The sequence below is a fragment of the Dryobates pubescens genome, chromosome 25 (genome assembly GCF_014839835.1).
Source record: "Dryobates pubescens isolate bDryPub1 chromosome 25, bDryPub1.pri, whole genome shotgun sequence".
Classification (NCBI taxonomy): Eukaryota; Metazoa; Chordata; class Aves; order Piciformes; family Picidae; genus Dryobates; species Dryobates pubescens.
Genome location: NC_071636.1, coordinates 15,515,263 through 15,542,407, shown reverse-complemented (window position 1 = coordinate 15,542,407; position 27,145 = coordinate 15,515,263). Strand labels below are relative to the sequence as shown.

The 27,145-nt window shown below is 44.1% G+C and overlaps 2 protein-coding genes across 5 annotated transcripts; one reads left to right on the top strand and one right to left on the bottom strand.

Annotated features, from left to right (window-relative positions):
* PATZ1 (POZ/BTB and AT hook containing zinc finger 1) lies at positions 1-18,408 on the bottom strand. Of its 4 annotated transcripts, XM_054173204.1 has the most exons (6): positions 17,058-18,408; positions 14,573-14,636; positions 11,352-11,423; positions 8,851-9,022; positions 3,097-3,234; positions 1-1,274 (listed from the first exon to the last, which is right to left on the bottom strand). In XM_054173204.1, the coding sequence occupies exons 1-6, from the start codon at positions 18,317-18,319 to the stop codon at positions 856-858; spliced, it is 2,127 nt and encodes a 708-aa protein (XP_054029179.1). In that variant the 5' UTR covers positions 18,320-18,408; the 3' UTR covers positions 1-855. The 4 variants fall into 4 exon arrangements, with proteins under 4 accessions (XP_054029179.1, XP_054029176.1, XP_054029177.1 ...); XM_054173201.1 differs by lacking the exon at positions 11,352-11,423; XM_054173203.1 differs by lacking the exon at positions 11,352-11,423 and having other exon boundaries at positions 1,130-1,274; positions 3,097-3,169.
* Positions 18,318-19,812, top strand: LOC128898502 (laforin-like). Its single transcript, XM_054172851.1, has 2 exons — positions 18,318-19,019; positions 19,777-19,812. The coding sequence occupies exons 1-2, from the start codon at positions 18,318-18,320 to the stop codon at positions 19,810-19,812; spliced, it is 738 nt and encodes a 245-aa protein (XP_054028826.1).
* The last annotated feature ends 7,333 nt before the right edge of the window (positions 19,813-27,145 follow it).

The following is a 27,145-nucleotide window of genomic DNA, read 5'->3' as shown; positions in this document are numbered from 1 at the left end:
AACTATTTCTTTCATAGACTTAAAACAATCAACTAGCCAAGATATTAATTATGGTACATCTAAAAAAAAAAATAATTAAAAATACTAACCCTAATGTGACTGCTGCTTTAAGAGTGCTCTGTGTATCGCCTCAGGCCGGCTTTTCAGTAGCCATTCACTACAACAGGTCCTAAAATAATAATAATAGAGAATCAAAAACTTGACAGCAAGTTTAATAGTTAGAAGTAACAAAAACAACCTCTTCTGAATAGTGATTTTTGTCAGCAGCTCAGTCCTGCTGCAGCACTCACAGCCTCACAAATCGCAGAAGGGGTTCAAATTGTTTCAGCGTTTCTGGGTTTAAAAGGACAGCTGCACTGTACCTGCTAGGTACCAGGGGCACTCCACTTCAAGAAGGATTCAACAAGGGGGCTGCTTTTCAAACTTACTGTTTTCTCTGGGGTAGGTTAGGGAGGGTGGGGACTGGGGAGAGAACAAAAGCATAGCTCCCTGTAGCTGTAGCTCCCCGGGTGCCTCGCTCTCTAGGACTGTCTGATTCTCAGCTCAGTGCTGGCAACTTCTGTTTATTCTAGACCACGACAAAACACCAGCAGCAGCCTCTACAGCTCCACTGGGTGTTTTGGGTCATATCTTTACTCAAGGTCACCATCTTCTGTAATTTATCAGCTACGAAGCATTTTCTCCCTCTCCCCAGTAATGGTTTAAAGGTGGGGTAGGGCATGAGAGAAGGAGGGAAGCTAAAATGAATACAAAATTCTCAGCTATAGAACCACATTTCATTATTTCCTCTTTCATTCACAGCATCTTATCATTATAGCCAGACTGCTGCTTTGCTTTGTTAGGATCAAACGGATCTCATTTCCCCTCTGGCCCCATTGGTTGCTGGTCGACCTCTGGATCCACTAAGGATGATGCAAATGCTGACTGGACGATCTGAAACCCAAATGACTCCAGGAGAGACATGTTCTGTTGGGGTGAAAAGGGGGATCCTAGAGCAGGACCAAGGTCCCCCAGTGGCCCACCGAGGGCCCTGACGTGAACTTTCTGTATGTGTTTGTTCAGATAAGACTTTGATCTGAAAAAGCTGCCACACTCAGGGCAAGGGTACTTCTTCTCTCCTTCTGTCTCCATTTTGTTTTTGCTGACTGCCATGTCACACGAGAAGGACCCATTGGTGCTCTGTTTCTCAGGAGTCTTGAGGTCACTGGTGTCAGAGAGGTCTCCGTATGAATCAGAACTCTCAATCGGGTCCGAATGTGAACATTTCTGGCCTTCTACGGGAGAAAGAGAAGAGAGCAGTTATCAGAACCTTGTGTCTCCAAAGCAGTATTTAGCATGCATTCAAACAGAGGACACTGTTAGCAGCATGATGGAATGGAACACATTCAACAGCTTCTAAAGCCCTTGACTATAGGTCCTTTTTGTAAACCACTGGGCTGCTATCAGAGCAAGCTGGCATGATACTGGATGCAACCGTAACAGGTCTCTGGTTTATGGATCTCTTTTTTGAATCCCAGAGATGTCTCACAATGCTTATAGCTCAAACACTGCAGAAGGATGGACCTAATGATGAGTTTTTAGCTGTACAATTCACCCCCACACTTCTGAAGTATTGTTGACACTTTGGGGAGAGCCTATAAACCTAATAAAGTACATCAGGCTGCAGGAAGCTGTGAAGAAACCGGGAAAGAGTCAGCAAAGCATCAGGGAGCTACTGCAATGTAAGAAGTGCAAAGCCAGTTAGTCTTGAGGACCTCTTTTCTACAAGGTAAGCACAACACTGGTAGAAGTCACCTTCATAATCTAAAATTGTTCCATCTTTACATACTGCAGTGTGAACCAGGAGAGAGGCTGGGGACACTACTTTAAGTCATTTGGATACATATCCTGGCAAAGCCACTGGAACGTTTAGAGTGTTCCCTGTTCTCCTCTGGCATTGTGCCAATGAAGTCTGTCCACACTTTTTTGCTCAGCACATCTGAATGAGCGTGGGAAACCCAGCCCTAGTCCCCACACAAGTCTCTGCATACAAATGAGCTGTAGCTACTGTTACCTCTGAAAGACCAAAGAACCAGTTGGCACAACCCAAAAGGCAGACTGGCTCTGGACTAGGCATTACAAACCTAACAGGATATGCATGAAATCAACACACCACTGAGCTGGAGTAAATCTCTTGTTAAGCCAGCACACCACCCAAAACCAAAGGGCTCCTGGAGTAACTCAATCAGGACTTCAACAGAGATAAATTACACAACTGTAACTTTCTGCTGGCACAGACCTTGTTTAACCCAGCCTACTGTGCTCTCCTGGGCAAGACAAACAGAACTCTTCAGGACAGCCATGGCTTTGAAGAATTTTCTGCTGTTTCAGCTACACCAGGAATACTGACAGCTCAAACCAAGAAGCAAAACAAACTGCTCTATACAGATTAACACACAGCTTTACATATTCAGAAGTTAAACACTCTGGCTAGTCTTCTGATAATATGTATTTTTTTTCCTCCCAGAAGTTAACCACAGGTTTAAAAACAAAGGAAGTAACAGTACTATTATCACCTTCTACCTGTCCTTCTCAACAACAGCACTCAAAAGTATTATAGTGCAGTTACAGACCGCTGTACGACTCCTCATCCACCTGAGGATGAATATTGCTTTCACCACTTAAGACTCTTTCTGAACTGCATTCTGCAGCTTCCTCTTGCTTCACCAGAAATCAGAGACATGGTTTGACTGACATGAGATTCAAGTATCGTGAGACTAAGGAACTATCAAGGATCTGCACATTCAAATGTTGACTGCTCCTAGGAAGATGGTGAAGATGAACTAACAAGACTTTTTCAGTCCCTAAAATCAAAGAGGCTGCCAAACATTCACATACCCTTATGTGTCCACCTTCTTCCCCCAGACTTGTGAAACTGCCTAACCAAGGACAGATGTTACACACTGTGTGATGCTATGTCACTTCTCTGCATCTCCCTAAGCTTCTCTCCAGTATTTTCCCTGTCCTTCCTCCCTCCCCCTTCTCATGCCCAGCCCAACATCCCACAACACAACGTTCTACACAGAGCAGCAAGGTGCAGAGCAGCGAGTCTCTTGCCTTTGATGCCATAGGTCCTGACGCAGTGGAACGCTGCTCCCCCATTCGGGATGGACTCCTGGTGCCTGGAGACCTGGGGAAGGGGAACACCGTGGTGGGTTTTAACATGGACCTTTAAGTAGGAGGCAGAGGAGAAACCTAAACAAGATAAAAGGAGATGAGATCCTGCCATCAGCAAAGACACACATCTGCCTTCCCTCTTCCTTTAACCATTCTCTTGCTCCCACTCCCTATCACATTGTACTGGCTTGGCTTCTGCTTACCTACAACATGCTCACCTAGCGCTCCTAGACACAGGCAGGCAGTGAATGCAGGGCATGCCCTTCATTAGACTTCAGCTGCATTCTGGAAGTCATGATGAAAGAACAGCCTCCTTCAGAAACAAACCCTACATAAGCAAACCTAGCAGATGACATCAAACTCTCTCAAAAAAAGGCATCAGAGACACAACACAAAAAGGCACCCATGTCTCCAGCTTTTGTGCTGGTTTATTCATTTGATTTCAAAACATAATCACAACCTGATAATACTTTGGGAGATGGTTCAAATCAGTTTATTTTGTGCTGTTAACCCTTTAAGGAATGCTATTGAGTAACACCTCTCCTTGGTAAAGTGTGTTTCCCCTTTAGGTTGCTAGCACTGATAGTGAATACCAGCAAAAAGCTAAAACTGTTGAGCTTCTGAGGAATAAAATCTAGTCCTCTAATTTATTCCATTCAGCTCACCCTGAGTTTTAAAAACCATCCTAACACTAATGTTTTGTCTGCAGTTAATAATAACAACAACAACAAAACTATAAAATTATACTCTTAGCTCTGATCTGTAAGCCCAAACCAATGAAATTAAAAACTGATTTCTGAACCAGACAGATTTTTACATTTGTGCATGTCAAGGGTTAACATGAGTTGGCTTCTTTTTTAAGTCTCACAAATATGGTCTTTTGCTTTAATGCAACAAGTTATCTCAGGTGTAGTGTGGAGTGGCTTTAAATTCAGTTTTAGTAAGATTTGCAATTAGCACTAGGACGTTTGCACGGTGTACAAGGCATAAGGAGGACACAGTGAGGAAGACTTCCTGCACAGGTAAGCCTGTTAATAAGTGTCTTCATTTTCTATGATATTTGTAACAGAGCACTATGGCACTTTTGTATTACAAACATTTTCCTTCAACAACTGAGAACACAACACAAGTTTCACCATCACAGACACAGAGTCCAGGTTCCCTTTCTGAATAGAGAAAGCCCAAGGTCAAGCCAATACAGCTTCTACAGCACAAGCGCTTGCAAGAGAACTTCCACAGCAATGCTCAAGTAAGAACAGATCTGCTGCTGGGAAACCATTCTTACAATGCTATAACTGCATTTACATTTGGTGATACATAATGCTGTGTTAGGAAAGCTGCAAAACCAGCATTGGCACCTCTCTGGGGTGGATATTCTGACAGCAGCTGTTAGTTTCAGGTGCTGAATTTAACATTGAATGTGGCTTTAATATAGAATTCCCTGTGCCTACCCAACAGAATCGCTCTGCCCATGCTTTTCTTCAAAGCTGGGATTGAAGAGCATTCAGAGGTTGAGAATAACACATACAGGACCTGCAAAGCAAAACACAACCCCACAGCAACCTGCTGAAGGCAAAAAAAGGGCAGGTTGCTGAGAATGAACAAGAGGGAGGTGCTGCAGATGCCTGAGTTGAAGATAAAAGTACAGAAAAGCAGACACATGACAAATGAAGAAACCAAGCACACAGAACTCTCAAAGTACAATGGAGCAGAATCACCCAAGCCAAGTCATCCAATGAATTAATGTCCTCTGAAATAATGCCAGACTTACTCTCAGACACAAATTCTGTGCTAAAAATCACACTGGGCCACAAAAGAATGCATGTGGTCCAAATACCAAGATTCACTGCAGCCATGGAAAGAACCAGTGTTTGACTCAGAGAGAAAAGGCCAGGATATACAGATGTATGCTTCAGCTGCAATGTACTTCTCCTATTCCATACAGGTGTCTTAACCACCAAATGCTTGCTGAGATGAGGGTCTTTATGTAGCAATGCATTAAAATCTCACTGCCAACCAATACAAAAACCAATACAGCTACTCCCTCTTACTCTATATAACGCTTGACACAGGCAAATCTGGAGTTGTAATCTCTGCCACACAAGACTCTTTCTGAACTCTGCAGTTCTATTTGCAGAGCACATTGTTTCACCTACTGCAAAGTGCCCGCAAAGAGTGCTAGCTTCCCTGTGTGCACTTGGCAGATGAACATGTGAGTCATCAGCTTCCACCACAGCAGTAAGAATGCCAACTGCTTCACAGGAAAGGGAGATTTGTTTGTTCATTTGCCTTCATCTTCCTTTTTTTTTTTCTGAAGCACTGGCACTGGCCTTTTATTTTTTTTCCACCAGACCTTAATTATGAGTGCCTGTCCTAGGAAGATGAGTGATTCATGGACAACAATCCCTTAGAATCAAAGTCCAAAGGACAAAGTGGCAGTAGTTTTCAAAGCAGGAATGTATTTACTGCTTTACCCATAGACATTTCTCAGCTTTGCAGAACAGATCATTTCTTCATTTCACAGGAACCAACATTTTTAATGCATAGAGAATAAATTATCTGCTTTATATAAATGGGACCTATCCCTTGATCTCTTAGAGAACATCTATAAGGAGATAGAATATAGAAGTAATTGCAGGATGGCTCCTTTGTCCAAAATTCTCATTTGGATTTATCTGGAACATCCAGACAACGTGTCCTGCTTTAATCAACTCTCTATTCACCATGAAATACATGAGAATCCAGCTTATTATGAAAAAAAAAAAAACGTTAAAAAAGACCCATCTAACTTGTGACTGGAATATTCACCCATCTCCTATCTCAGCTGAGTTCTGTGAAACAAACAATTTGTAAGTGTCTGAAACAGAAAAGGGATCTCCTGAGTTGCACATCATTACAAAGTATCAGTTCTACGCTTGCCAAAGTCATTCATCCATTCTGAAAAAGCCCCCGCAGGCAAATCAAGTTCCTAAGGATGGCAACAGAAGATTATGTAACAAAAAAGCAGGAGCAGGTCTTCTTTATTTAAACTGATTAAAGAGAATTTGCCTTAAATAGTGAGGATTAGTTTTCATCATTCATTTAGAATTTAGATGAATTCTTAAAGGAAAAACAAACAGAAAATCCCAGAAAAAAAACCAAACCAAACACTGCACAGCTTCCCTGATTTAACAAGATTTAATTGCTTTCATCATTATTTTAAGCACAAAGACCCTAAGTAAGAAAATAACCTGGAATAAGAGTAAATCAGAGATGGTTGTCTTCAGGCATTCTACTGCCACTTTCTAAAACAGGTAAATAAATAAAATCAGCTAATGGGTGCATGCCTGCCATGGCAAACCAGTAGCTCCTGCTTTCAGTCATCTCCTAAGTCCATTAAACCTTTAAGAGAACGTGAAACCCACGGGTTTCCACGGAAAAGCCTTCAGTCTGATGGGCTCAATTGAGGGACTCAAAGGTATCTTTTTAACATTAGGATATGTTCAGCTCTAAGAGGCACTTTTTCATCCTGTTGGGTTCTTTTTTCTCTTTGGTGGGCCAACATACAAAATTCTTTCTACAACCTGTTTGAGCATTCTTGATGACAGTTACTATATCCAGAGCTTGATAACAACTGCACCCAGAACCTGACAATTACTATACCCAGAACTAGCTAAGTCCCAATTAAAAAAGCACACCAGCAGGTTAGCTGAGGTCAGAATGAAACATCATGCCATTGCACAAGCACCACAGCCACTTCACAGCCATACTCATGGGGAACAGTGAGTAGCTTCTGACTGCACCAATGCCTATCAAAGCCATGTTTCTAATCCAGAAATTTCCTCTGTAATTCACCTCATCAGGCTTTTCAATTTTAAAAGTTACTCTTTTAAAACAATGAACACCACAATTTGATTCTAGAACACTTTAGGTTAACAGTTCTGCTGTCATGGGTCATAAATGTATAATCAAAATTCATGGTATACAACGAGTTCACAAGCCAGTGTGTTGACAAATCCAGTGTGCATCTTCCCTTTCCAACGACTTTTAAGGATGGGTAGCTATATGTAGCAATAATTCACCAGATTTAATTACATTTTCTAAGCACTGAGGTAAACTGAAATTCACAGCAGGCTAAATTCTGACAATAGACATGAAATATACAAACTGTGAGAAGAAAGCAGTCACCTAAAGTTTGCTGTACAACAGGCTCCCTACCCCTCTACAGAGAAGGGTGTATTTTATTCCAATTTCCCTGCACATTTAAACCATTCAGTCTTTTCATTGTTTGAATGCCAGACCTGCCTTTGTCATGCCGGCTCAGTGCCGAAAGAACTGCAGTGACATCCAGTGGTAGCCAAGCTGAAACTCGAGCCTGCAAAATCTTGGCAGCAAGATGATTCCAACCCACCCACAGGAGTTTCTGTTTGGCACCGTGTTCAACTGAAGGAACGCAGGAGAGCACCTGGATCTTGGACAACGTCTTCCATATTGTTACACAAAATGAACTGGGATAACTTAAGCAATTTTTGCAGCAGACAGGCCTTCAGCTGAAAATGAGGCCAAGCTTCACTCCATACCATCTACCTGCATCTTCAGAACCTGAAGATTTTCAGCCTTTTCAACTCAAACTATCAACATCACTTTCAGGACCTAAGGGACTGTTCAACTAGTGGAAATATCACCCTTGTAATTTAATGTCTCATTACTCATCAACTCCTGGCCAAGTCCTGCAAGTCCTCACATTAAATGCAGAACAGCTTCATTCTCAGATTTAACCTCTCTTAAATTACAAAAGGGAACATACATCATAAAAAGAATGACTCATCAGAAAAAGAAAAGTCCCAAAACACCACAGCAGCCTCTTATGGTTACATGTGTGTAAGCCAACAACATACTTTGAACTTGGGTATTCATCATTCAAAAAAAAGGACACCAGTAAGTACAAATTATTTTTCCAGTTTGCTGTACATGCCACAAAGCCTAAATTTACATCTCTCTTCACCTGAAGAGTACCATAAACAGATGGGAAAGCCTCAAAAGCTCTTAGTCATATCGTTCAGTTTTAGGTAGCCCTGTGAGGAGCAGGGAGTTGGCCTCAATGCCCACTTGAGATACTCTAGGCAGCTATGAGAAGCTGTCTTTGGTACAAATCCAGGTAAAGCACATTTCTAGTGCTCTTTACAGACCCTGGTTTAGAAACACATGTTGATGGGAAGCAATTTCTTGTGTTTAGAGGGAGAAATGGCTTGACTCTACTGCTGCACCAGGAGGTTAAGCAAAACTGATCACGTAGATTATTTTTTTAATGTACAGGGTAGAATTTGCAGCTTGGTGTGTATTTCAAAGATTCATCTTCCAAATGGATCACAAGGACTCAAATCTAACCAGCTACAGAAAGAAAAAGAGGTGTACAGTGAACAACAGCAAGGCAATGTACTATGGCTACTGCATAGAGCTCCAGCTATTAAGCAAATCAAATTCTGAAAACCGTCTAGGAACAATTTGGTTCAGATCTAAGCTGAGTTTCTTCAGGAACTCTCAGCCATGTAAAAAGGCCAGATCTGCAGCTCCACCAGTTTCAAATTTTTAACCATTCAGTAAGAAAAACAAAGCATATGGTGTAACCTCCTGCTGCAGACAGCCCCAGAGCCTCACAGCTTCCCTCAAGCATTGTCCCACCCTACTGAAACAACAAAAGAGTTTCTTCATTACCTCGATTACAGATAGTGCAGAAATTGCTTGGTCCTTCACTATGCTTCTTCAAATGATCTGCCATGTATGCTGCTCTCAAGTACTTCCCACACACCTGGCACGGAACTTTGTCTTCATGACATGCTAGGTGTGAGCGCAGTCGGTCACGAGTGGCAAAGGAAGCGTTACAGGTCTGCAGGTATAATGAGAACCATGTGACTGATCAACTCTGCTGAAAGCACTGCTGCTTAGTATTCTTTAAATACCTCAGATCCTGTGCAAACACACAGATGACATGATGCACAAGCCATTTTCCCACAAAAAAAATCAGGTGCCCAGCACAGTGCACAAAATGTGCTACTAACTCAAAAGAATTAAAAAGGCAAGAAAACAGCTCTAACATACTACAGGCAGTAAAACTTAAATCAGGATAGAATTGTAAGGCCTTTGCTCCTATTTGAGAATGAAGGTACTAAAACTTTAAGCAATATTTAACAAAAGAAATAGCATAAACCATTGCCTTTACAGTAAGTTCTGCCATTTCACTGAGCCATTACAGTCACTTTAGACCACATAAAATGCCCTCCCTGTCCTCTTCTTAAATTTTATTCTCTCTCTGATCAGTCTAACTGGTACACAGAATCTCTTTGAGTGTGAAGACATACAAACAAAGCATCAGAGAATTGGCTGGGTTGAAAACATGATGACAGACAGTAGAAGAGCCATCCTGGTATCCACATTAGCAGTGCAGACAAATTATAGAAGTGAAGCCTCAGAACTGAGCAGGTATCAAAATAATGGCATGACATTGTAATCGCCTTACAACTTACCCCTGACCAAGGCATACCAGGCAACAAGCTTGATGTGGCATAGGTAATATTGATGCTACTTGCCCCCTTCCCATACGTAATCCACATGATGAGGGAAGGCTCCCTCCCATTATTACAAGCACAGCAGTTGGCAGGCACACAGGCTATGTGTGCAGCCCATTACAACAGCCTGCCAGTTCTGAAAGGCTTGCTCTGTCTCCAACAGGTGAAGGGAAATAAATCACCAGCAATACACTGTACAAGGTATTAAAAGATATAGTCTGAAACCACTGCTCACAAGTGCAAGAGGAAAACCAAGAATACACACATTAGAACTGACCAGAGCAAGCAGGCAACAGTGGCATTCAGGATGTACCAGTGTTTTGTTTATACCACCTTGAGAGAAAATGAGGCAGTTTTAAGCTGTATAACCAGAACCCCCCAGGAGATAATGTTAGGCTGTGATGAGACCTGGGAACTGGGTATATTCTGTCTTTTCAGGTATCAGTGTGCAATTCAACAACTGCTTTAACAAAGACAGACTTGTTAAGTAACAGTCCTAGTACAATTCTAAAACTGTAGCTTCAAATAAATGAAATTGATAATACAGAGGAGGATAAACTATGTCATTTTACATAATTTAGTCAGTCAACAGCTGAATAAAAACAAAACATTGAAGGCAGCTGAAAAGTACCTATCAATTTCAGCAGGCTTTACACTCATCCAATCCTATGAGATGCTTAAGTACAGCAAACTCCCGCAGAGCTGAGGCTACTCTGCAGCAAGCACGAGACTTAGCACCTCAGAGGATCAGGACTTAAGGAACTTAGAAAGACAACAGTCAAATGATCTAGATTTCTGCGACACACAGAGTTTAACTAAGCTCACAAGACAAAGATTTGTAAATTACAAGCAGTAAGGAGGCAAATCCTTGAATGTGAACGTTTCTCCTCCTTTGAAATTTCTGTACACAGCGCTGAGCAAAACAGGTGCAGCTTTCACTTACTGAAATGTCCTTAGAGGTAAACACCTATTTAAGGCAGGATTCCAGCACTGATACTAAGCAATCTGTTGGCTATCAGCTAAAGATGTATAACTAGGCAATCAAGGATGACAGCCAAGAGATCTTTCATCAATGGGTCTAAAAAACACTGAGCCCCAGTAAGCGTCCACACAAAGCACTGGGAGTGCATCAGTTGATGAAGCAGATCAGAGACAAATCACAAACACAGGAATGCCAGAAGGAAAAACTCTATCTGTCCCAAACTGAATTTATCAGGTTGAAAGCTTTGGGAAAGGCAATATAATCATTTCTGTGTTTCTCACTCTTGCTGCTGAGTTGTGCAAAGCTCAACTTTGCATAAATTATATAGCAAATGTATCTGCAAAGAAGCTTAAAAATAATAATGATAAAATTAAGTCCAGTGGAGAAAGCAAAAACCACTTTAGCTGAATTGTAACAATGGGAGACAGGACTAGCTTTAAAGAAAACCCCAAAGTTAATATTCCAATAGTTAATATATATAAAAGGTATAGAGAAAAAAAAAGTTTTACTTTACAAAAGATGTGAAGTGCTAAATGAGTGCTAAGTATTTATAATTAATTGTTAATCATAGAAGAAAACTCTCCAGTGCTTTCCTATCAAACATTGCACAGGTATATAAATAGATCAAAAAGAATAATAAAGTTTAAAAAACATTGTTTAAGAAATACCTCTTGAAGGTTCAACTTTTCTATGGATGTGGATGTCTCTGAGCTTATTCCATGGTGGCTGCCATTTTCCTGCTAATAGGCAGGAAGTAAGAGAAATTAGGACAGAAAGAAACTCATTCTGCATTGAAATCAATGGGAAAAGCACTGGACTTGGAATGCCAATTTTAGGTTTACTTAAACAAATAGACCTTTTTCTCTGTTAAAAGTTACACTTTAATTCAACCTCTTTGTTTTTGGTTTTTTAGTTATATTTAAATTGCCAGAGGAGTAACCTGTCTCTTGCTTCTGAGAAGGAGCAAACTTCTTTTTTCTCCCCATGTGCTTTCAGATCCACATGTATTCAGATCACTGTTTCTTCCCAAACTGCAGCCTAACTCTCACACCCTTCCCTCAAAGCCAACAATCTAACTTCACCCCTTCCCACAACAAGTCAGCAAACTGAGATATCCCAAACTGGCTAGAAAACTGACTTACCCCTTCTCCTACATCCTCAACTCACTGTCAGATCAATAAAAACAAACACACACATAAATCACGGTGCAACAATCCAGTAGCCTTTTTGTGTTTTGACTGGATACCAAAGCAGCTTCTTGGATTTGATTTCTCAGCTGCCTTGGCTCTGTGGAGGCCTTTCCTATGCTGAGTCTATCTCAGCAGTAATGAAAAAGCTCAGGTCTTTGTCTGGCATCAGGTGCTACAGGTGCTGGAACTTAGGGGTAGTTCACAGATCTGTGAAGCACAGTTGTTATTTTAGGGGGGTGAATGCAATGTTGAGCACTGAAAACTATAGCTATTACTGTAATGTCCAGCTTACACATGTCGTGCTTCTCACAGTGTCACTTTATATTTATACTGAAGTTGGTTTGACACCTTCATGCTTTTGTTTTGGTAGTACAAAATGCACATTAGATAGCCACTGGTCTGCAAAGATATACAAGAGCTCCAGTAAAAAGCCAGCGGATTTGGTTAAATGATTTTTAACTGACAGGATTTCTCTTTTGCAGTAAACATAATCAAAGCATGAAAACAATGGGAGTTTTCAGCAGGAATGGATTCAAAGAGGATACTCAAAGCTGTTCGGGCTACTCTCATGGGGGAGCTAATCTGCCAAACAAAATCAGTGAAAAGAGAATGGAAAATGAAGAAACACCATACCAATATTAAGCTATTTTCCTTCTCAGTGGCCAGATTCTGTGTTTAGATACATGTAACGGAAAAGAAGTGTCACTGGTTATGAGATAATCACAAAGAGAACTCCATCAGCTCATACATCGGCTTTGAAACAAATTTTCAGTGTGACAGCACCCCTTCTGTGGTTTGTACCATCTACACCAGACCTGGGCACACTTAAACAGACTTTGGAAGTCTGACAGGGTATTATCAAGTGTTGCAAAGACACACAACAGCTTCTTGAACAGATGTTCTACACCTTGAAGAGTCATGAAAAATTAACTTTGCAGGGTTAAGCAGTCAAAAATCAAGAACAAACCAAGCCTGAATGACAACCTCTACTCTGCCCTGATCTTTGTTATATACAGCCCCATGCCTTTTTACTGAAAAGCACCATGCATACAGTATTATTCTCACAAGGAGAGAGGCTATTCTTAGAAACTGCTATCATAAAATACAAGTGTGCAAGGAAACAGAGTAGAGCTTGGCTCTACAATCTTAAGCTTCTGTAGTCCTTTACTTTCTAGCTCTTAGTGTATCCTCTAATTCACACTTACAGAGTTTATATTTAACATTCTTAAATCAGTCAGAAAAATATGGAAGAAATTATCAGGCATTAGCTGGCAAAGGACAATTCACCTCTATGAACCTTATTCATAAGCTGTGTTAGTTGGGTAACTTTGACATCAATTGGCAAAAGCCTGAGGAGTTTCTGCTCTTGTCAGGACCTAAACATTCATTTCCACAGTTGCACACAAATACCTGCTTATGGAAAAAAATTGTAGTCATGTTCAGTTCATCCACCCAGACACCTTGCTATCCCCAAAGTGTGAAGTCTTTTTGAGAGAGAATTTTCCATTTATATAAATCTATAACCCCTAAATCATCTTAAGAAGCTTAAACCAATTTACTGCTTCATATAGGCTATCCAGTTAAATCAATGTGAGGGCTCTATGGCCTGATTTTCAAAGGTGCTGGGCTTCCACATGGGGGTCAACAGAAACTTTTAGATGGTTTCTGAAAAAAATGTTCACTGGATTAGTCAAGTTGCAAAATAGTTCAAAACTCCCATTATTTGGAGGACACACAGGAGAGAAGAAACAAATGCAGAGCAGAAGGCAGCACTGACACAGGATGGACCAGGTTTATAAAATGTGGCTAAAAAATCTAGAAGAAAGAAAACCCTCAAACCTTCACTGCCTTCAACGAGAACAAAAATTACCTCACAGTAACTTTTTGAAAAGAACTAGTTAAATAAATCTTTTTCCAGAGACCAAGCATGGACACTGTGAGCCTAACAAATGGCTCAGAACTTTGCCCAGCAACTAGGTGAAGGCAGTGGGTGATAGTGGAAGCTAATTCTCAACTTTGGTTTTAATTAAAACTTTGAGGCCCCTTTTAAGTCTCTCTACAAATGAATTACAAAGTATCTTTCTTGATTTGATCTTTAAACCCTAAAGAATAATGTATTAACTGTAAACCCCACATATAACATCAAGACATTGTATTACAAAGACTACTGTAATGATGTTATTTATATATTCCCCCAGATTAAAAAAAAACAACAAACTTCCAACTTTGCACAGTGCAATGTTCTGAAAGTTATGTGATTAAAAGTATCTTGGCAAGTTATGACAATTCACCAATTCCATTTGAAATTATTCTCTAAAAAAAAAAGAAGTCAGCATTAGAGCTTCCTGTTGGCAACAAACAACTGCAATAAAAAAAGCGGGGGGAATGGGATGGGGTGGAGGGAATCACTGATGCCACTGACTTGCCTAGGGACAAGGTGGCTGCTTATGAGATCCAGGGTAAGACTGGGATAGAGCAGCAGGGAATAACATCTGGTAAAAGGGGAGGGAGGCAGGAGGACCAAAGCTGTAGCTGACAAAAGGGGCTGGGGGACAGGAGGGATGTAATGCAGCTGAACACTGAACACTTGTTTACCAACAGTCATCCCAGTTCACACACTGACACTTCACAACTGTCTTCACACACGAATGCAATGCAAAGATTACCCAAACATCATTCTAAACCCCTCCAGCTCTTACCTGACACTTGTGAGGTCTCTCTGAGGTATGCACCTGTTTGATGTGTCCATTCAAGTGGTCCGGCCTTAAAAGAAAATACAGGTAAGCACGCTTAAAACAAATACTCAAAACAAACTTACCGCTTTAACAAAAAACCAACCAAACAAAAAAGTTCAGGTATGAACCCAGTGGTGGATCTGCTACAGTAGTAGTGATAATTAACTTTCTAGGAACCAGGTCACCAGCTGGGACTCTACCTTGGTAAGCACCCTCTCCAACTCGCTAAAAAGGCATCATTTTCTCTGGAAAAAAATCTGCAACTCAAAGATCAGAGAAAACAGGAAACACAAGCTACAATTTTCAAGCCTGCACATCCCCTTCCAAAATCCTATTTAGATCTGACAGTCAGGGCACTTCGATTTACAATTGCTGAATATTTGAAAAATCAGACCCTTTTGGTTCATGTCCCGAACACAGATGTAAGAAGCCAACTTTAAGCACCTCTGCGCAAATAGAAGGACTCTAAACTCTGTTGCTGGGACATATTTTCCACCAGCAAGATGAAAAAATCCTGTGCTAACACAACTTGGTGGGGAGACTGCATTACTACAAACAAAGAGCTCCGAAGGTCCCCACTAGAAGGTGCAATGGAAGAGCAAATTATTACTGGAGAAAGTTAGACAATTCTTCAAAACCAGTAAAGCCTATTTTGAAGAAGTGAGGACTGAATAGCTGCAGATTTTCCTGGTGGGAGTTTCTCCTAGTGGGAAGAAAGCTTTTCATTGTATTAAGCCAAAACTGCTTGGAAACAAGTTCTCCTCCCTCTCCTCCCCCAACTTTCCAGCTGCACCAATGAGAGGGCTGGGGATGGAATTCACGCACTGAAGAAAGAAAATAGACTGAACTTTGCAGCCAGGCTGTTAAACCTGATGCTCCAGCAAATGGGCTGGAGCGGTGTAACCGGAAAGACTGGTTGGGGGGGTGGTCCTTCTAGGTACCTCAAGCCTAGCAACCTCACGTGCAGTGCTACTGAATGAAGGAAAGGATACTAAAATTAGCCATCATGTTTCCAACCTCCTCTGGCTGCTCCTAGGGCTGAATACTGAAACTTCACGAATGAGTCTCCACTCTCCATTCATACTTGGGTTTACAAAGACAGACAGACATTTGTGGTGTTTACTTTTGCAACAGCACTCCTGCCTGTTCACACCGCCTAACTGGAAAAAGGGAGAACTCCACATCTGCCTTCCAGTTTCCCTTGATGACAAAATCCTTTCACACAGCAACAGTGAGAATCTTGTAAGTGTAAGTGAAAATAATAAAAGCTGGCAGATGATCCTAGGTAGCGCTTTCACTGCTAGCTACAGATAAATGTTTCATTTTGTGACTTTCCATCACTAAATGTGCAGTCCTTATGAAGGTGCACCCCTAATGTCGATTTAAACAAAACCAAAACGAAGTGAAGGGAACAACAAAAAAAAAGGAGTCTAGAATTTTGCGATTCACGTCAGTAACCGAAAGTTCCTCTATCAAAAGGAGAGCCAGCGGGGCACAATTTCTACATCGATGTAACTGTGTCATTTCTAGCCCTCGCAGCGGTTTGATTTGGTTTTGGACCCCAATTCCTTCCCTCCTGCTAGCGCAAATGAACCGCGGTAGAAAACCGACTGCTGCTACAAAACGAACACAGAGCGTCCGCATCCCCCTCCCCCCACTACTTCTAGTCTCAAAGCGAGCATCAAACTTCCAAAGGCGCTTCAAACGCATTAACTGGGACTGCAAGATACCACTAACACGACTACGTGTATCAAGCTACTTATTAACTCCCACAAACAGTGACAACAAGAAATCAGCAACATTAAATGCACAGATCTTACGTATGTTGCAGGGCAGAAACAGGATCCCCTTCAGAAGGATGTAAACCCAAAGGACACAAAGATCATGTATTAAAAGATACTTGATGATGCAGCCTTTGAAATCTCACCTCTTCCTTCACATTTGGGTGATAAAAAACATTACGAACTAAGAGAAATGAAGGGAAGTTAAGAAAAAGAAAATTTAAAATGGATACCAAAAAAGTAATAATCTTGAGATGTATTAATATTTTGCACTTCAACAGCACCTTCAAACTACCTACAAATCAGTAGTCTCAAGACACCTACGTGAGGCAGGTAACTATTTCAGCACCCATTTCACAGAGTAGTCATTTGAGGGAGAGACCAACTGATTCGCATAAGGACACGCATACACCAAGCCTGGGACAAAGCTAGGAATGTTACCCAGAAGCTAACTGACTCCCAGTTCTGTGCCTTAATTACTTTTAAACCCTTTCAAGAGACTGTAGAATAGCATCCCAGAGGAAATGCTGGAAGTATCATTTCTCGGGACATTTCTAAGTGGAACAGTCAAACTGTCCCAAGTACAAATTGCACATTTCCCAAGGGATAGGAAGTACAACTTCCCAGGTTTACATTTGTGCCTACAGTCCTTACAGGTATTCTCTTACCTGGAAAAGCCTTTTCCACAGCTCTGGCAGATGTAGGGCTTTCCCACAGAGCCGTCGTGAGATCGAACATGATAGGACATCCTGTCCTTCCGCTTGAACCGTAAGCCACACACTGGACAAGAGTAAGGCTTCTCGCCAGAGTGCGACAGCTTGTGCCGATTCAGGTGGTACACATCCCGAAAAATCTTGCCACAGATTTCACAGGCCACCTGTTTCCTCGTCCTGCTTCTTTTCCGGGGTGCATCGGGGTCATCCGGACCAGGGATACCATTTTCACCCAGTCTTGGGGGAGGGATGTCTATGTAGCCCAGCTGTAGGCTCGTCACCCCATGTTGAGCCTCATGTTGACGAAGACGATTGGCATCTGTAAACACTTTCCCGCAGAGGCCACAAGGCAGGATACCAGCCTCTCGGAGGCCTCCTGGGGCACCAAACATCATGGAGTCCAAGAGATTGGCTTTACGTGGACGTCCTCTGCCCCTCTTGGTGCTTAAAGTAGGCGCACTAGCAGTGACATTTTGGAAGGGTGAGGCCAGCAGTGGTGGGGACAGAGGTCCTGCCACCATAGGTAGGCGGTCCACACCCTGCAGCACAGGCAGGGAGGACTGTGCAGCAGTGAGCGCAGCCCGCGTGGCCTCGTCTTCAGGCATGCCAGCAATGCCATTGCCATTGGGTGCCAAAGTGGCACCGTTGGTCATGTCAAGAGGGAAGCCGAGGTCAGCAGCCCCCGGACGGAAGAGCATAATGTCGGGGCGCGCAGGGGGCACGAGGATCTGCACGTTGGACTGCTTGATGACCTCCTGGCAGATGTCAATCACGGAGCGCATCAGCAGGAACTTGGCGGCCGTCATGAGCTCCGGGAAGCTCTCCAGCCGCACCACGATGCGCGACGTGTAGGCGAAGTCCAGGATGTCTCCGAACACCTTGGAGCTGATGGTGTGCATCTCCAGCTCCCGCCCGCCCCCGGGGGCACCGCCGGCCGCCCCCTCCGTCGCGCCCCCCTCCGCGCCGCCGCCGCCACCTGCCCCGTCGCCCAACTGCGCGCTGAACACCGACTCGAAGTACTCGCTGCAAGCGGCCAGCACCGCCCGGTGCGCCGGGAAGCTCTCGTCGCCCACGCGCAGGAGTACGTCGCAGAAGCGGCCGCCGTTCTTGCGCTGCTGGTTGAGGCTGTGCAGCATGTCGGCGCTGTGCCGGCTCACCTGGTACGTGTAGCAGCCCGCCGAGGGGCCGCAGGCGGCGGCTTCGCTCACCCGCTCCATGGGGCTGCGCCGCCCCGCTGGCGCCCGCAGGGGGCGCGCGCTCTCAGGCCGCCCGGCGGCGCGCGCCGCCTCCTCCTCCCCGCCCCTGTCCGGGCCGACGGCGGCGGCGCGCGCTGCGCTCCCTGCACAGCGCGAGGGGATTGCGGGGGGGGGCGAGACAAAAGGCTCGGGCGGCGGAGGGGCGCGCGCCGCGCGGGGCCGCCGCGGCCGCCGGCGCGCGAGCTCGGCCCGGGCCCGGCCGCCACGAGGCGCTGCGGCCGCCGGAGGCCAGGGGCGTGCGCGGCGCGGCTGCAGCGAGCCGGGAGGGAGAGGGGGCGGCTCCGGCGGCTGCGGCTCCGGGCTGCCGGCTCCGTCCGTCCCTGTGTGTTTGGAGCGGAGGAAAGATGGCAGCGGCTGCACTTCCTCTTGCACTTTCACCCCTGGGGGGAGGAGAAGGAGGGGGGCGATACCACCCCCCCTACAAAAATCCAGCGGGGGCCCCCCGGCTGCTGCTCCCCGACCAAGCGCCGCCGCCGTCGCCGCCGGCTCCCGTCCGAGCCCCGCCCGCTTCGCCGCACCCCGCACCACCGGCACCGCAAACTTTCCTCTCTTCTTTGGGCGAGAAGACCCCCACCCTATTCATAGAGACCCCCCCTTCAGCCACTCGGGCTCCCCCCTGCCCCCCCGCTTCCTGCCCCCCTCCCTCCCCGCATCCGCCAATGCAAGAGCAGCCAGAGCCAGCAGGCCGGCCCCCACCCCGCCCGCCCGCGGGGGCTGGGGGCTGCAGTCTCCCCCTTCCCCAGCACCGATCCTCCAATGCCGAGCCGGCAGCGAAGGCCCCCGCCCGCGGCACACGGGGGTGGCCGGGCTGTGCTTGCCCCCTCCCCCAAATATCCGGGCTGCAGCTCGCCCCCCAGGTCCCCCTCCCGTCGGAGAGAGGGGGAGGGGCCGGGGGGGGAGACGGAGGGGGGGTGGGGGTGGGCTGCAGGCCTTCTACCCCCCCCCTTCCCAGGCACAAATTGTCCAATGCAAAGCCCTCCCGGAGCTGCAGAGGAGTAGAGTGGCCCCCACCTCTCCGCCTCGCCTGAGGAGAGCCCATCCCAGAGGGGCCAGGGTCTGCAGAGTAAACCGGCCTCCCCCCGGTCTTTCATTGCATTTCTCACCCCCACCCCCACCCCCCCCGCCGTACTAGGATCAACTCTCAGCCTGCCTGAAAGAGCGAGGCGCAGGCATTGTGGGGGAGGGAAGGGGTACAGCCGGGATTCTTCCCGTGCAAAAACGCCCGCCCCGCGGGAGCAGTTGAGAGAAACGATGCCCGCGGGCCGGGGGCTGCGGGAGGCATGGGCAATTGCACAACCCCCACTGCCAGCCTCCATGTTGGGGAAACTTTGCCCCGCTGATCCCCGCGCTGCCCGGGCTTTCCCACGGCACGCAGCGCACCCCCTGCTCCAGCGCTGCCGGGTTCCCGCTCCCCGCAGTCAGCCTTCCCCAGGCCCTCGTTTCAACGCTCCTAACTGCACCGCTCCAACACGCTGGCAGGGCTGCTTGGACTGTCCTAGTGCTGAATCTTCCCGGAGTGCTCAAGATCTCTGTATGAAGAGGTTCTATTTCAGCAGCATCATTACTCACTTTCAGATGAAATTTGCTTTCTGTCTCAGATAAGGTTTTTTTTTCTCCACTGTTGAAGAAATATTCCCCCTCCATGCCTGATACACAGGCACACTCCCCAAAGGGGTCTTTGTTTTGTGAAAGACAACACTTTCCAAAGTGTTCGAGGGCACTTTTTTGATTTGTAACATCAAGCCTAATTAAGAATCCTTGGATGACCTATTCACCATCCAATATCTCACTTCAACTATTCTGTGGGAAACACTGAACTCAGCACATGGGAGGGCATCACCAGCTACAGAAGCCTTCCAAGAGCTCCAACTCAGCACTTGAATTGAAGAGTGGTGGAACTGAAAAAACTTGCTGGGTACTGGTGTGCAAATGAGTGCACCAAGCTTCCAGCTTCCAAAACGCAAAGTTACACTGTCCCTTAAGGCCATGCAGTGCCCTCAGCCCGTACATCAGATTTCTCCTGCTATGGGTAGGAATTGTTTGTCTATACTGCAGGCAGAAGAGTAGCAGCAGCAACTTTGTGTTGCTGTGTTGTGTATGCACACACCCTGATAGGAATGTGTATTTTTAGCAATATGAAGTTGGTTGAGTGGTGGCAATGCTGATGAACCCTGCTCAAACACACTGTACTGTACAGATAATACAGCACTCACATTCTGTAGGTCTGTATGCCACAGACACAGGAGTTGTACTTGCTGCAGTGAGGTAAAAGGATTCAACTTAAACACACTAGCTAGGCTGCGCACACACACGCACACACAGAGCAGTTAAAGAATCTGGAATTTGATTATCTTTCCTAGTGGCTTGGGTCAGTTCTGCACCTTTCCCCTCGGTGGTTTATTAATTTGCTTCTTTATCCCTCAGCCTCCTGACATGGTTCCTGCTTCCCATTTCAGTTCCCTCCTTGCCTTTGTCTCTCCTCTAGGCAGGGGGAGGGGGGGTCCTGCCGCTCCCACTGCACTTTCCTCAGAACTTTCTCCAGTTGCTATGGAATGTTCTGGTTTCAGCTTCCAGCCCTCCTGTTTAAAAGGCACCATCCAACACACCCTGCCTGCTTCTTTAGGTAAAAGCTAAGTATTTACCCCAAATCATGGATGTTTCTTGGCAAGTGATCCATTCAGCCTTGCCATGAGGATACCAGAGCAGCATGCTGGGAGCTGATGTTCTGAACGATTGCTGGATACCGGTCAAGATGACCAGCAGTATCTTGCACTCCCAAGGAAATCACAAGGAGACCAACACAGCCATGTGCCTTAGTTTCCCAGCGCTCTGAAGTGGGAAGGACTGTATCTCTCCTTTTCAGTACTTCCACTCTAAGTATACTGGCCTCCCCCACCTTGTGGCTTCACCAACATACTTAAAGGATCTCTTCTTATAACTTCTTCTGGTCTCAAATCTACCGTGTCTCAGAGAATGAGACTATCAGAGTAGTTGTTCAGTTTCTGTTTGCCACAACGCATACAAATTCCTTCCCCTTGCAATAAGCAGTTTGTACCATACTGAGACAAAATTTGGCTTGGAAGAAGTTCCCTAAATGTAATGTGATCACGAAATGTCATTTCCCTGTACTTAACTATGTATATGCACAGGTGTGGTTACCTGTGAACTCATGCATCATCACAACTGGCTAGTTTCTGTCTTGAAAGCAAGTCCCCCATGATATGAAAGAGAGTTTAAAATTTTAATTTTACATTGTACACTTTCAGTACACATAATTTCCTCGCCTTTCCAGATGACCTTAATTTATGTTTTCTGACATCTTCTGCCCTGGGATTTGCTGAAGCTCTTCTGAATTCACCTCTCTTTTAAATAAACACATTTTCCTTGGCTATTTTATTCAGGTTCTCACTATTTCCTGTCTCACTTCTGCTCATGGGAATTCCTGAGCTGTCCCTAAATGCTTTGCAGCTGCCTGGTGTCTGCTGAAGCACTTTGATTGTATTTCAATAGTATTAAAAATCCTCTTTTGCTCTGAACATGTGTGCACCATTTGGGATTGCATTGCTCACTTCACTGCAGATCAGTCGCTACTGGCCTTACTCAGAAGGGCAGACCTTACACTGGTCTGCAAATACAGGAGGTAACAAAGGACTGCATCGCAGCCCTATCTGTTCAGAGGTATATTTGGGCGCGTGTTTCCGAGACTTGAGTCACACTCATTTGTTGGACTTCCTCAGCTCACGAGCCTGTGTAAGTTGGGAGGCTACTGAATTTTTTCGGCTACCCTTTAAGCAGGTCAGTCACTATTTCAGAGGGATTATAATATTAGCAGCGAGGTTTCTGCATCGCGCTTGTGCCAGCTAATTCAGTCATATGAACCGCTTCCTTTCCATGCGTTCCACAGAAGTATGTAACGCTGCGTTTCGTGGCACGCTTGCTGTTTCCATGAGTAGCTGTCAGTTCTTCTGAGCTTTCACTGGAATTTTAATTAACTGCGACTGATCCAACAAGCAATTAATTCAGCATTCATTACTTGTTAGGTTGATTATTACTTAAATTTAGTTTTGAAAGGCTTGCTCTTTTTTTTTTTTTTTAACTGGGATTCGTCCCATGAGCATTCTAACCCTAGCAACAAGGACTCTCAGACCTGAAGTTTCCTCTGTAATCTAGGTGTGAGTTGGGTGATTTAGCAGCTTTCTCCTCCAGAAGCGGGCAAACGGCACTCTTGGTTAAAACTACTTAGCAGTCTCCCAAACCCGACATATCGTGCTATAAAAAGTGCGCACAGAATGATTTTAGAAAGGAAAAACTGCACTGTTTGCTTTTCTTCAGTGCTGTATAGTCATTCTGTTCCATGGCAGTCCAGCACAAACTCTGGGGAGCTGATGCTAAACTACAGAACTTTTTGTTGTTAAACTAATTTAACAGAGTCTCGGAAGCCAACCTTTGATACTTAATCTCCCTTTTGTTCCCTTCATTTCTTCACTCTGCCCAGTTTAACTTAATTCTAGACTGCCTGGAACCAAAGCAACCTGAGCCATTCAAAACAAGATTGCCACATTAAGAATCTGGTCAAAATGGGAATACAGCCTAGGATTCCATCTAATCGAAATTAATTAATTAGGCATCCATGCCTAGCTAAGCAAACCTGACAGACAACTTTCTTATGTAAAACATACATTTACAATACAATCCTAAATATGCAATGCAAGTAGTGAATAGTTGCTGTTTACAGATTAATAGCTAAACTACTGTGCTGGCCTGAGGACAACTTCAGATATGCCAAGTAAACTGGCATTAAAACGTTAATCCAGGAAGACAACTAAGAATGGATTCATCTGTATTTCTTACAACACTCAAAAGGCACAACTTTGTATTGCCTCAAGAGTCAATTAAGATGTTAATTGTGACAACTTCCTGAGTCACTTCACCTCAGGCAATGAGTATCATGGTCCCACTGAAATTTCAGTACTACAGATCTCAAAAATCTTACCTTTTGATGGGGAGTTCTCAAAATCTTCTTCCTCCAAGTGTGTATGAGGCTGGCCCTGAGTCAGCTCATGATAACCACCTTAAAAAGGTGTGTCTCCTCTTCAGCATGAGCCATTCTTCCCTGAAGTACAATAATAGGGTTAATTAGCAGCCAGTTCTCAAATCAAAGTGCAATTCATCGTGGGGAAAACAAAAAGAAAATAAAAAAATAAGAAAGAGGGGGAAAAAAGTAAATTTGTAAAAATTGCAACAGAAAAAAAACCCAAACCAACAACATACCAAAATCCAAACCCAGAAAAATCACCTTTAAATTAACAGATTCTCTATATGCCTTCACTTGCAGTTACGCTCTTTTCCACGAGGGAACTCTGGCAAGATCGTTACAGTCCCATACCCCTAATTCTTAAAATCTAAGTACTCAGGCTAAGGTTATCATTTGACACAAATTCTTTTTCACTGGACTGATGAGGGTATGACATTTCAAGAGCCTTGTTTCGCCTGTGCTCTCTGCTGAATTTCCTCCCTGTCATCTCTCTCCCACTTTTTTAACTCTTGCATAAATCCTCACCACTAAGGTAGAAGCCTGGGGCCCATCAAGTCCACAAACATGCAGGTAGCATTAGCACAGCTGGAGGTCAGAAGGTAAATTGCCAAAACCCACAAGCACTGTACCACGTGAGCTAAAACGACAGTGCACTGTGAACAGACTTGATATCCACAAGTACTGGAGTTATTAGAATTAAAAGGAGGGAAAGAATCAAAGAATTAAAAAATACCTAACTAAGCAAGAATGCACTTCTTGTTCTTAAGAAGGGTCTTTGTGCAGCTGATTGAGGCACACGCTGCAGGAGTTAATCATGCTTATTTCATAGTCACAGATTTTAACACATGTCTTACAATGGTAAATTTCACATGGTTATCCAAGTGTCTTGCAAGCCTCTTCTCAGCTTAGTTTACACCTCACATAAGCGTAACTCTTAGTGAAAGTAAATTAATAGCCGTTTCAGAAAGAATTTCAGAATTTGACACAGAATGAAGCAGCTTATTTAAAACAGGTAGTTTGACAGAGAATACTAAATGCATTAACTGCTCAGCTCTCTTGAAGTGATCTACAGTTATCATACAGAGCAGTGCTATGGAAACACGAAAGTTTCAATCATTCTGCGGTAACTGAACATTCCTCTTGGGCAAAAATAAAACTGAGGCACAAGAAAAGGAAATGACTTGCTCAAAATTAATGAGTCAGCAGGACTGGAGTGTGTCGAATATGAATTTTGGAAACCCATTTTTGCTACAGCTCTCCATCACTCAGGTCTTGCTAATGAGGTATGTGTCAGTTCAGTCACATTCCTACCATTCTAGCTTGATGAAACAAACACTCCTGTTTGTGCCCAACCACTGATTCCATACCATGTCATGTTTCTTAATTGTTTGATGAGACAGCCTTTACTTCAGATGCAGCCTGCCTACACTTTCTGAACATCCTATGGTATGTTGCTTTCCTTACCTGATTAGAAATGTTGTTGTAAAAGTGCTATTGTTATCTGCTTTCAGTTTACCCCTAATTCATACCACTGCTTCATCACTTGGGTCTTTTACTCATCTATTCTGTGCTGACACAGTAGGCAGTTGCCTCCTGAGAGACTGACTCTGCAACTCCTGTGCAATTCACAGCCCTTGGAAATGCACCCTCTTACAGATGATGCAGATTTCCCCAAAGCAGTTCTTTCCATTTAACCCCCATACATGGACATTGTAACTAAAACCCGACAATTCACTACCTCTCCTGTCAGTGTCCACTGTGAAACTCAGTTAACCTTTCCAACATATCTGTCTCTTGCATCTCCTTTCATCTTCTCTCAGGTTCTACTGGGGGCTTCTTCCTCTTCTGACATTGTGTCCAGTTTTCTGGGTTTTTTTCCCAGATTTTTCTCTTCTCTGACTAACCTTTCTTTTTAATAGTTTTCTATCATTTGCATTCCATTTCCTAGGCTTGACTGCTGTCCTCAGAGGACATCGTATCAATTCCTAATTTCCCAGGTGCCACACCTAACTCCCCATGGTCATAACCATGCTGTTTTCCAAGTGCCACATCACATAGAGCAACTTTGTGTTTAAAAATTCACAAGTCATCCCAGTTAACAAAAATAACTGCACTCCATTCTCTACTGGACAAGCCTTTCTGAAGCTTACAAGAGGATGCTGTTATAACTGAATATGAACTACTTCAATATTCTAACCCATTAGAAAATGTTAACCTGGCTAGGAAAAAAAATAATCAGACAAATTATTAATCTCTTACTACCTTCAGGTAGTTTAGGACAATGCACTGGAGAAAAAAAAAAGTTAGGTGCCTAAATTCCTGATAGGATCTTTGCTTTAGTAAGTTTCTGGGGAAAAAGGGTTTAAGGGCACATACTGAGCAGCTGTGCATTAAGTACGCTATGAATACCTAAACCAGGAAAACAAAACCACCCTGTAAGTAAATTTTCAAACCACATCTTCTACTGACATCTTCATTCAGTCAGTCAACACTTGGAAAAATGGGTTTTAATTAGAGTCAGTATGTGGGATTTGGAGGGAGTTTGTGAGAAAAACTGCCACTAGCAGCAAGTTCAGAAGTTAGCTGTCATTTACTGCAAAACCAGAGGTGGTCTTAGACCCTGACTGAGAAGCCAGGATTTGCCCTGTTGCTAAAAGGGACCACAAATATGGTCTGATATGGCTGAATTTAGCTGAGGCATAAACAACTCCCTCTGAACTATCTGCTCTCCTACATTGGAAATGGATATTGTTCACAAGGAATAAGTAGAAAACCATGGACAAATATACGGTGGTGGGTGCTTTTATATTTACCCTAGCTTAGCTGTGCCAACATTGCCAGGAATAGTAACCCTGTTTTATTTGACATTCTATTTTGGTAAGTTCTGGATAAACTTGCATTAATGACAATTCTGAACAGTTTATGACATAAAAGTAGGCTTTTTTTTGATTAACATGAGACAAGCATGGGATGTGCAGAGGCAGAGACAGAAAATAGCATTTTATTTCCCTTTGCAGTAATTCTCTTTTTTACTGTGTTGAGGAAAGACTTAACAACCCATAACAATTCTGTTGCCAAATTGTTATGAGGCTAGCAAAGTTTTGTCAGTCTCACCATACTCAGAATCCCGTCTGAAGATGTGGCAGGTGATTCTGCAAGTGTCGCTATAAACACTTCCGCCATATGCATGCAAGAGAGCGTATTTTTGTTCAAAAACATGTTTATATTTAGATGCATCATATAAACCAGACTTTGTGATAAACTGGGACAGAAAAACCCTCCTGAAAGGGTACTAAACGTGGAGAAAAAGGTTTCTATAAATGATGCTCATTCAGACAAGATAGGACAGGGAAACAAACACCGAGGCTCTAAGATCCTGAAAATATAAAGATGCATTTCTTTCTGTTGTAAAGTACTTTTTCTTCCAGATCTGTTTGAAAGCTGGTTGAAAAAAATCCATCCGTTTGATTAGCCAGCATTCAACGGACAGTTACAGATGTCCCTGGGGCAAAGTGGTATGGCCTGGGCTCAGCTAAAAGGAGCACAGAGAAAACTTCAGTATGGAAGGCCAGGTTTTATAAAGCATCAGCAAGAGGCTCTCCTACAAGCAGGAGAGCAGCTCTCTCCGATTCAGCAAGGCCGTGGCATACTTCTGCACATCTACACACCTGGCGATGAGCAGTACTGCAAGCGGAACACAGGGAAGACGAGGGCAGAGGCAGACCTTGGCGTATGTGCAAGCACCAGATCCA

What these genes read in the sequence shown, in the direction of transcription:
- LOC128898502 (XM_054172851.1), top strand. Translation starts at nt 18,318, where the DNA reads ATGGGGCTGCGCCGCCCCGCTGGCGCCCGCAGGGGGCGCGCGCTCTCA. An exon ending in CCCTCCCCGCATCCGCCAAT is followed by an intron (nt 19,020 to 19,776) that starts GCAAGAGCAGCC and finishes CGCTCCCCGCAG; the next exon opens with TCAGCCTTCCCCAGGCCCTC.
- PATZ1 (XM_054173204.1), bottom strand. Translation starts at nt 18,319, where the DNA reads ATGGAGCGGGTGAGCGAAGCCGCCGCCTGCGGCCCCTCGGCGGGCTGC. An exon ending in AAAAGTTGAACCTTCAAGAG is followed by an intron (nt 9,023 to 11,351) that starts GTATTTCTTAAA and finishes TTATACCTGCAG; the next exon opens with ACCTGTAACGCTTCCTTTGC. An exon ending in CAGGACCTATGGCATCAAAG is followed by an intron (nt 1,275 to 3,096) that starts GCAAGAGACTCG and finishes TTTCTCCCGTAG; the next exon opens with AAGGCCAGAAATGTTCACAT.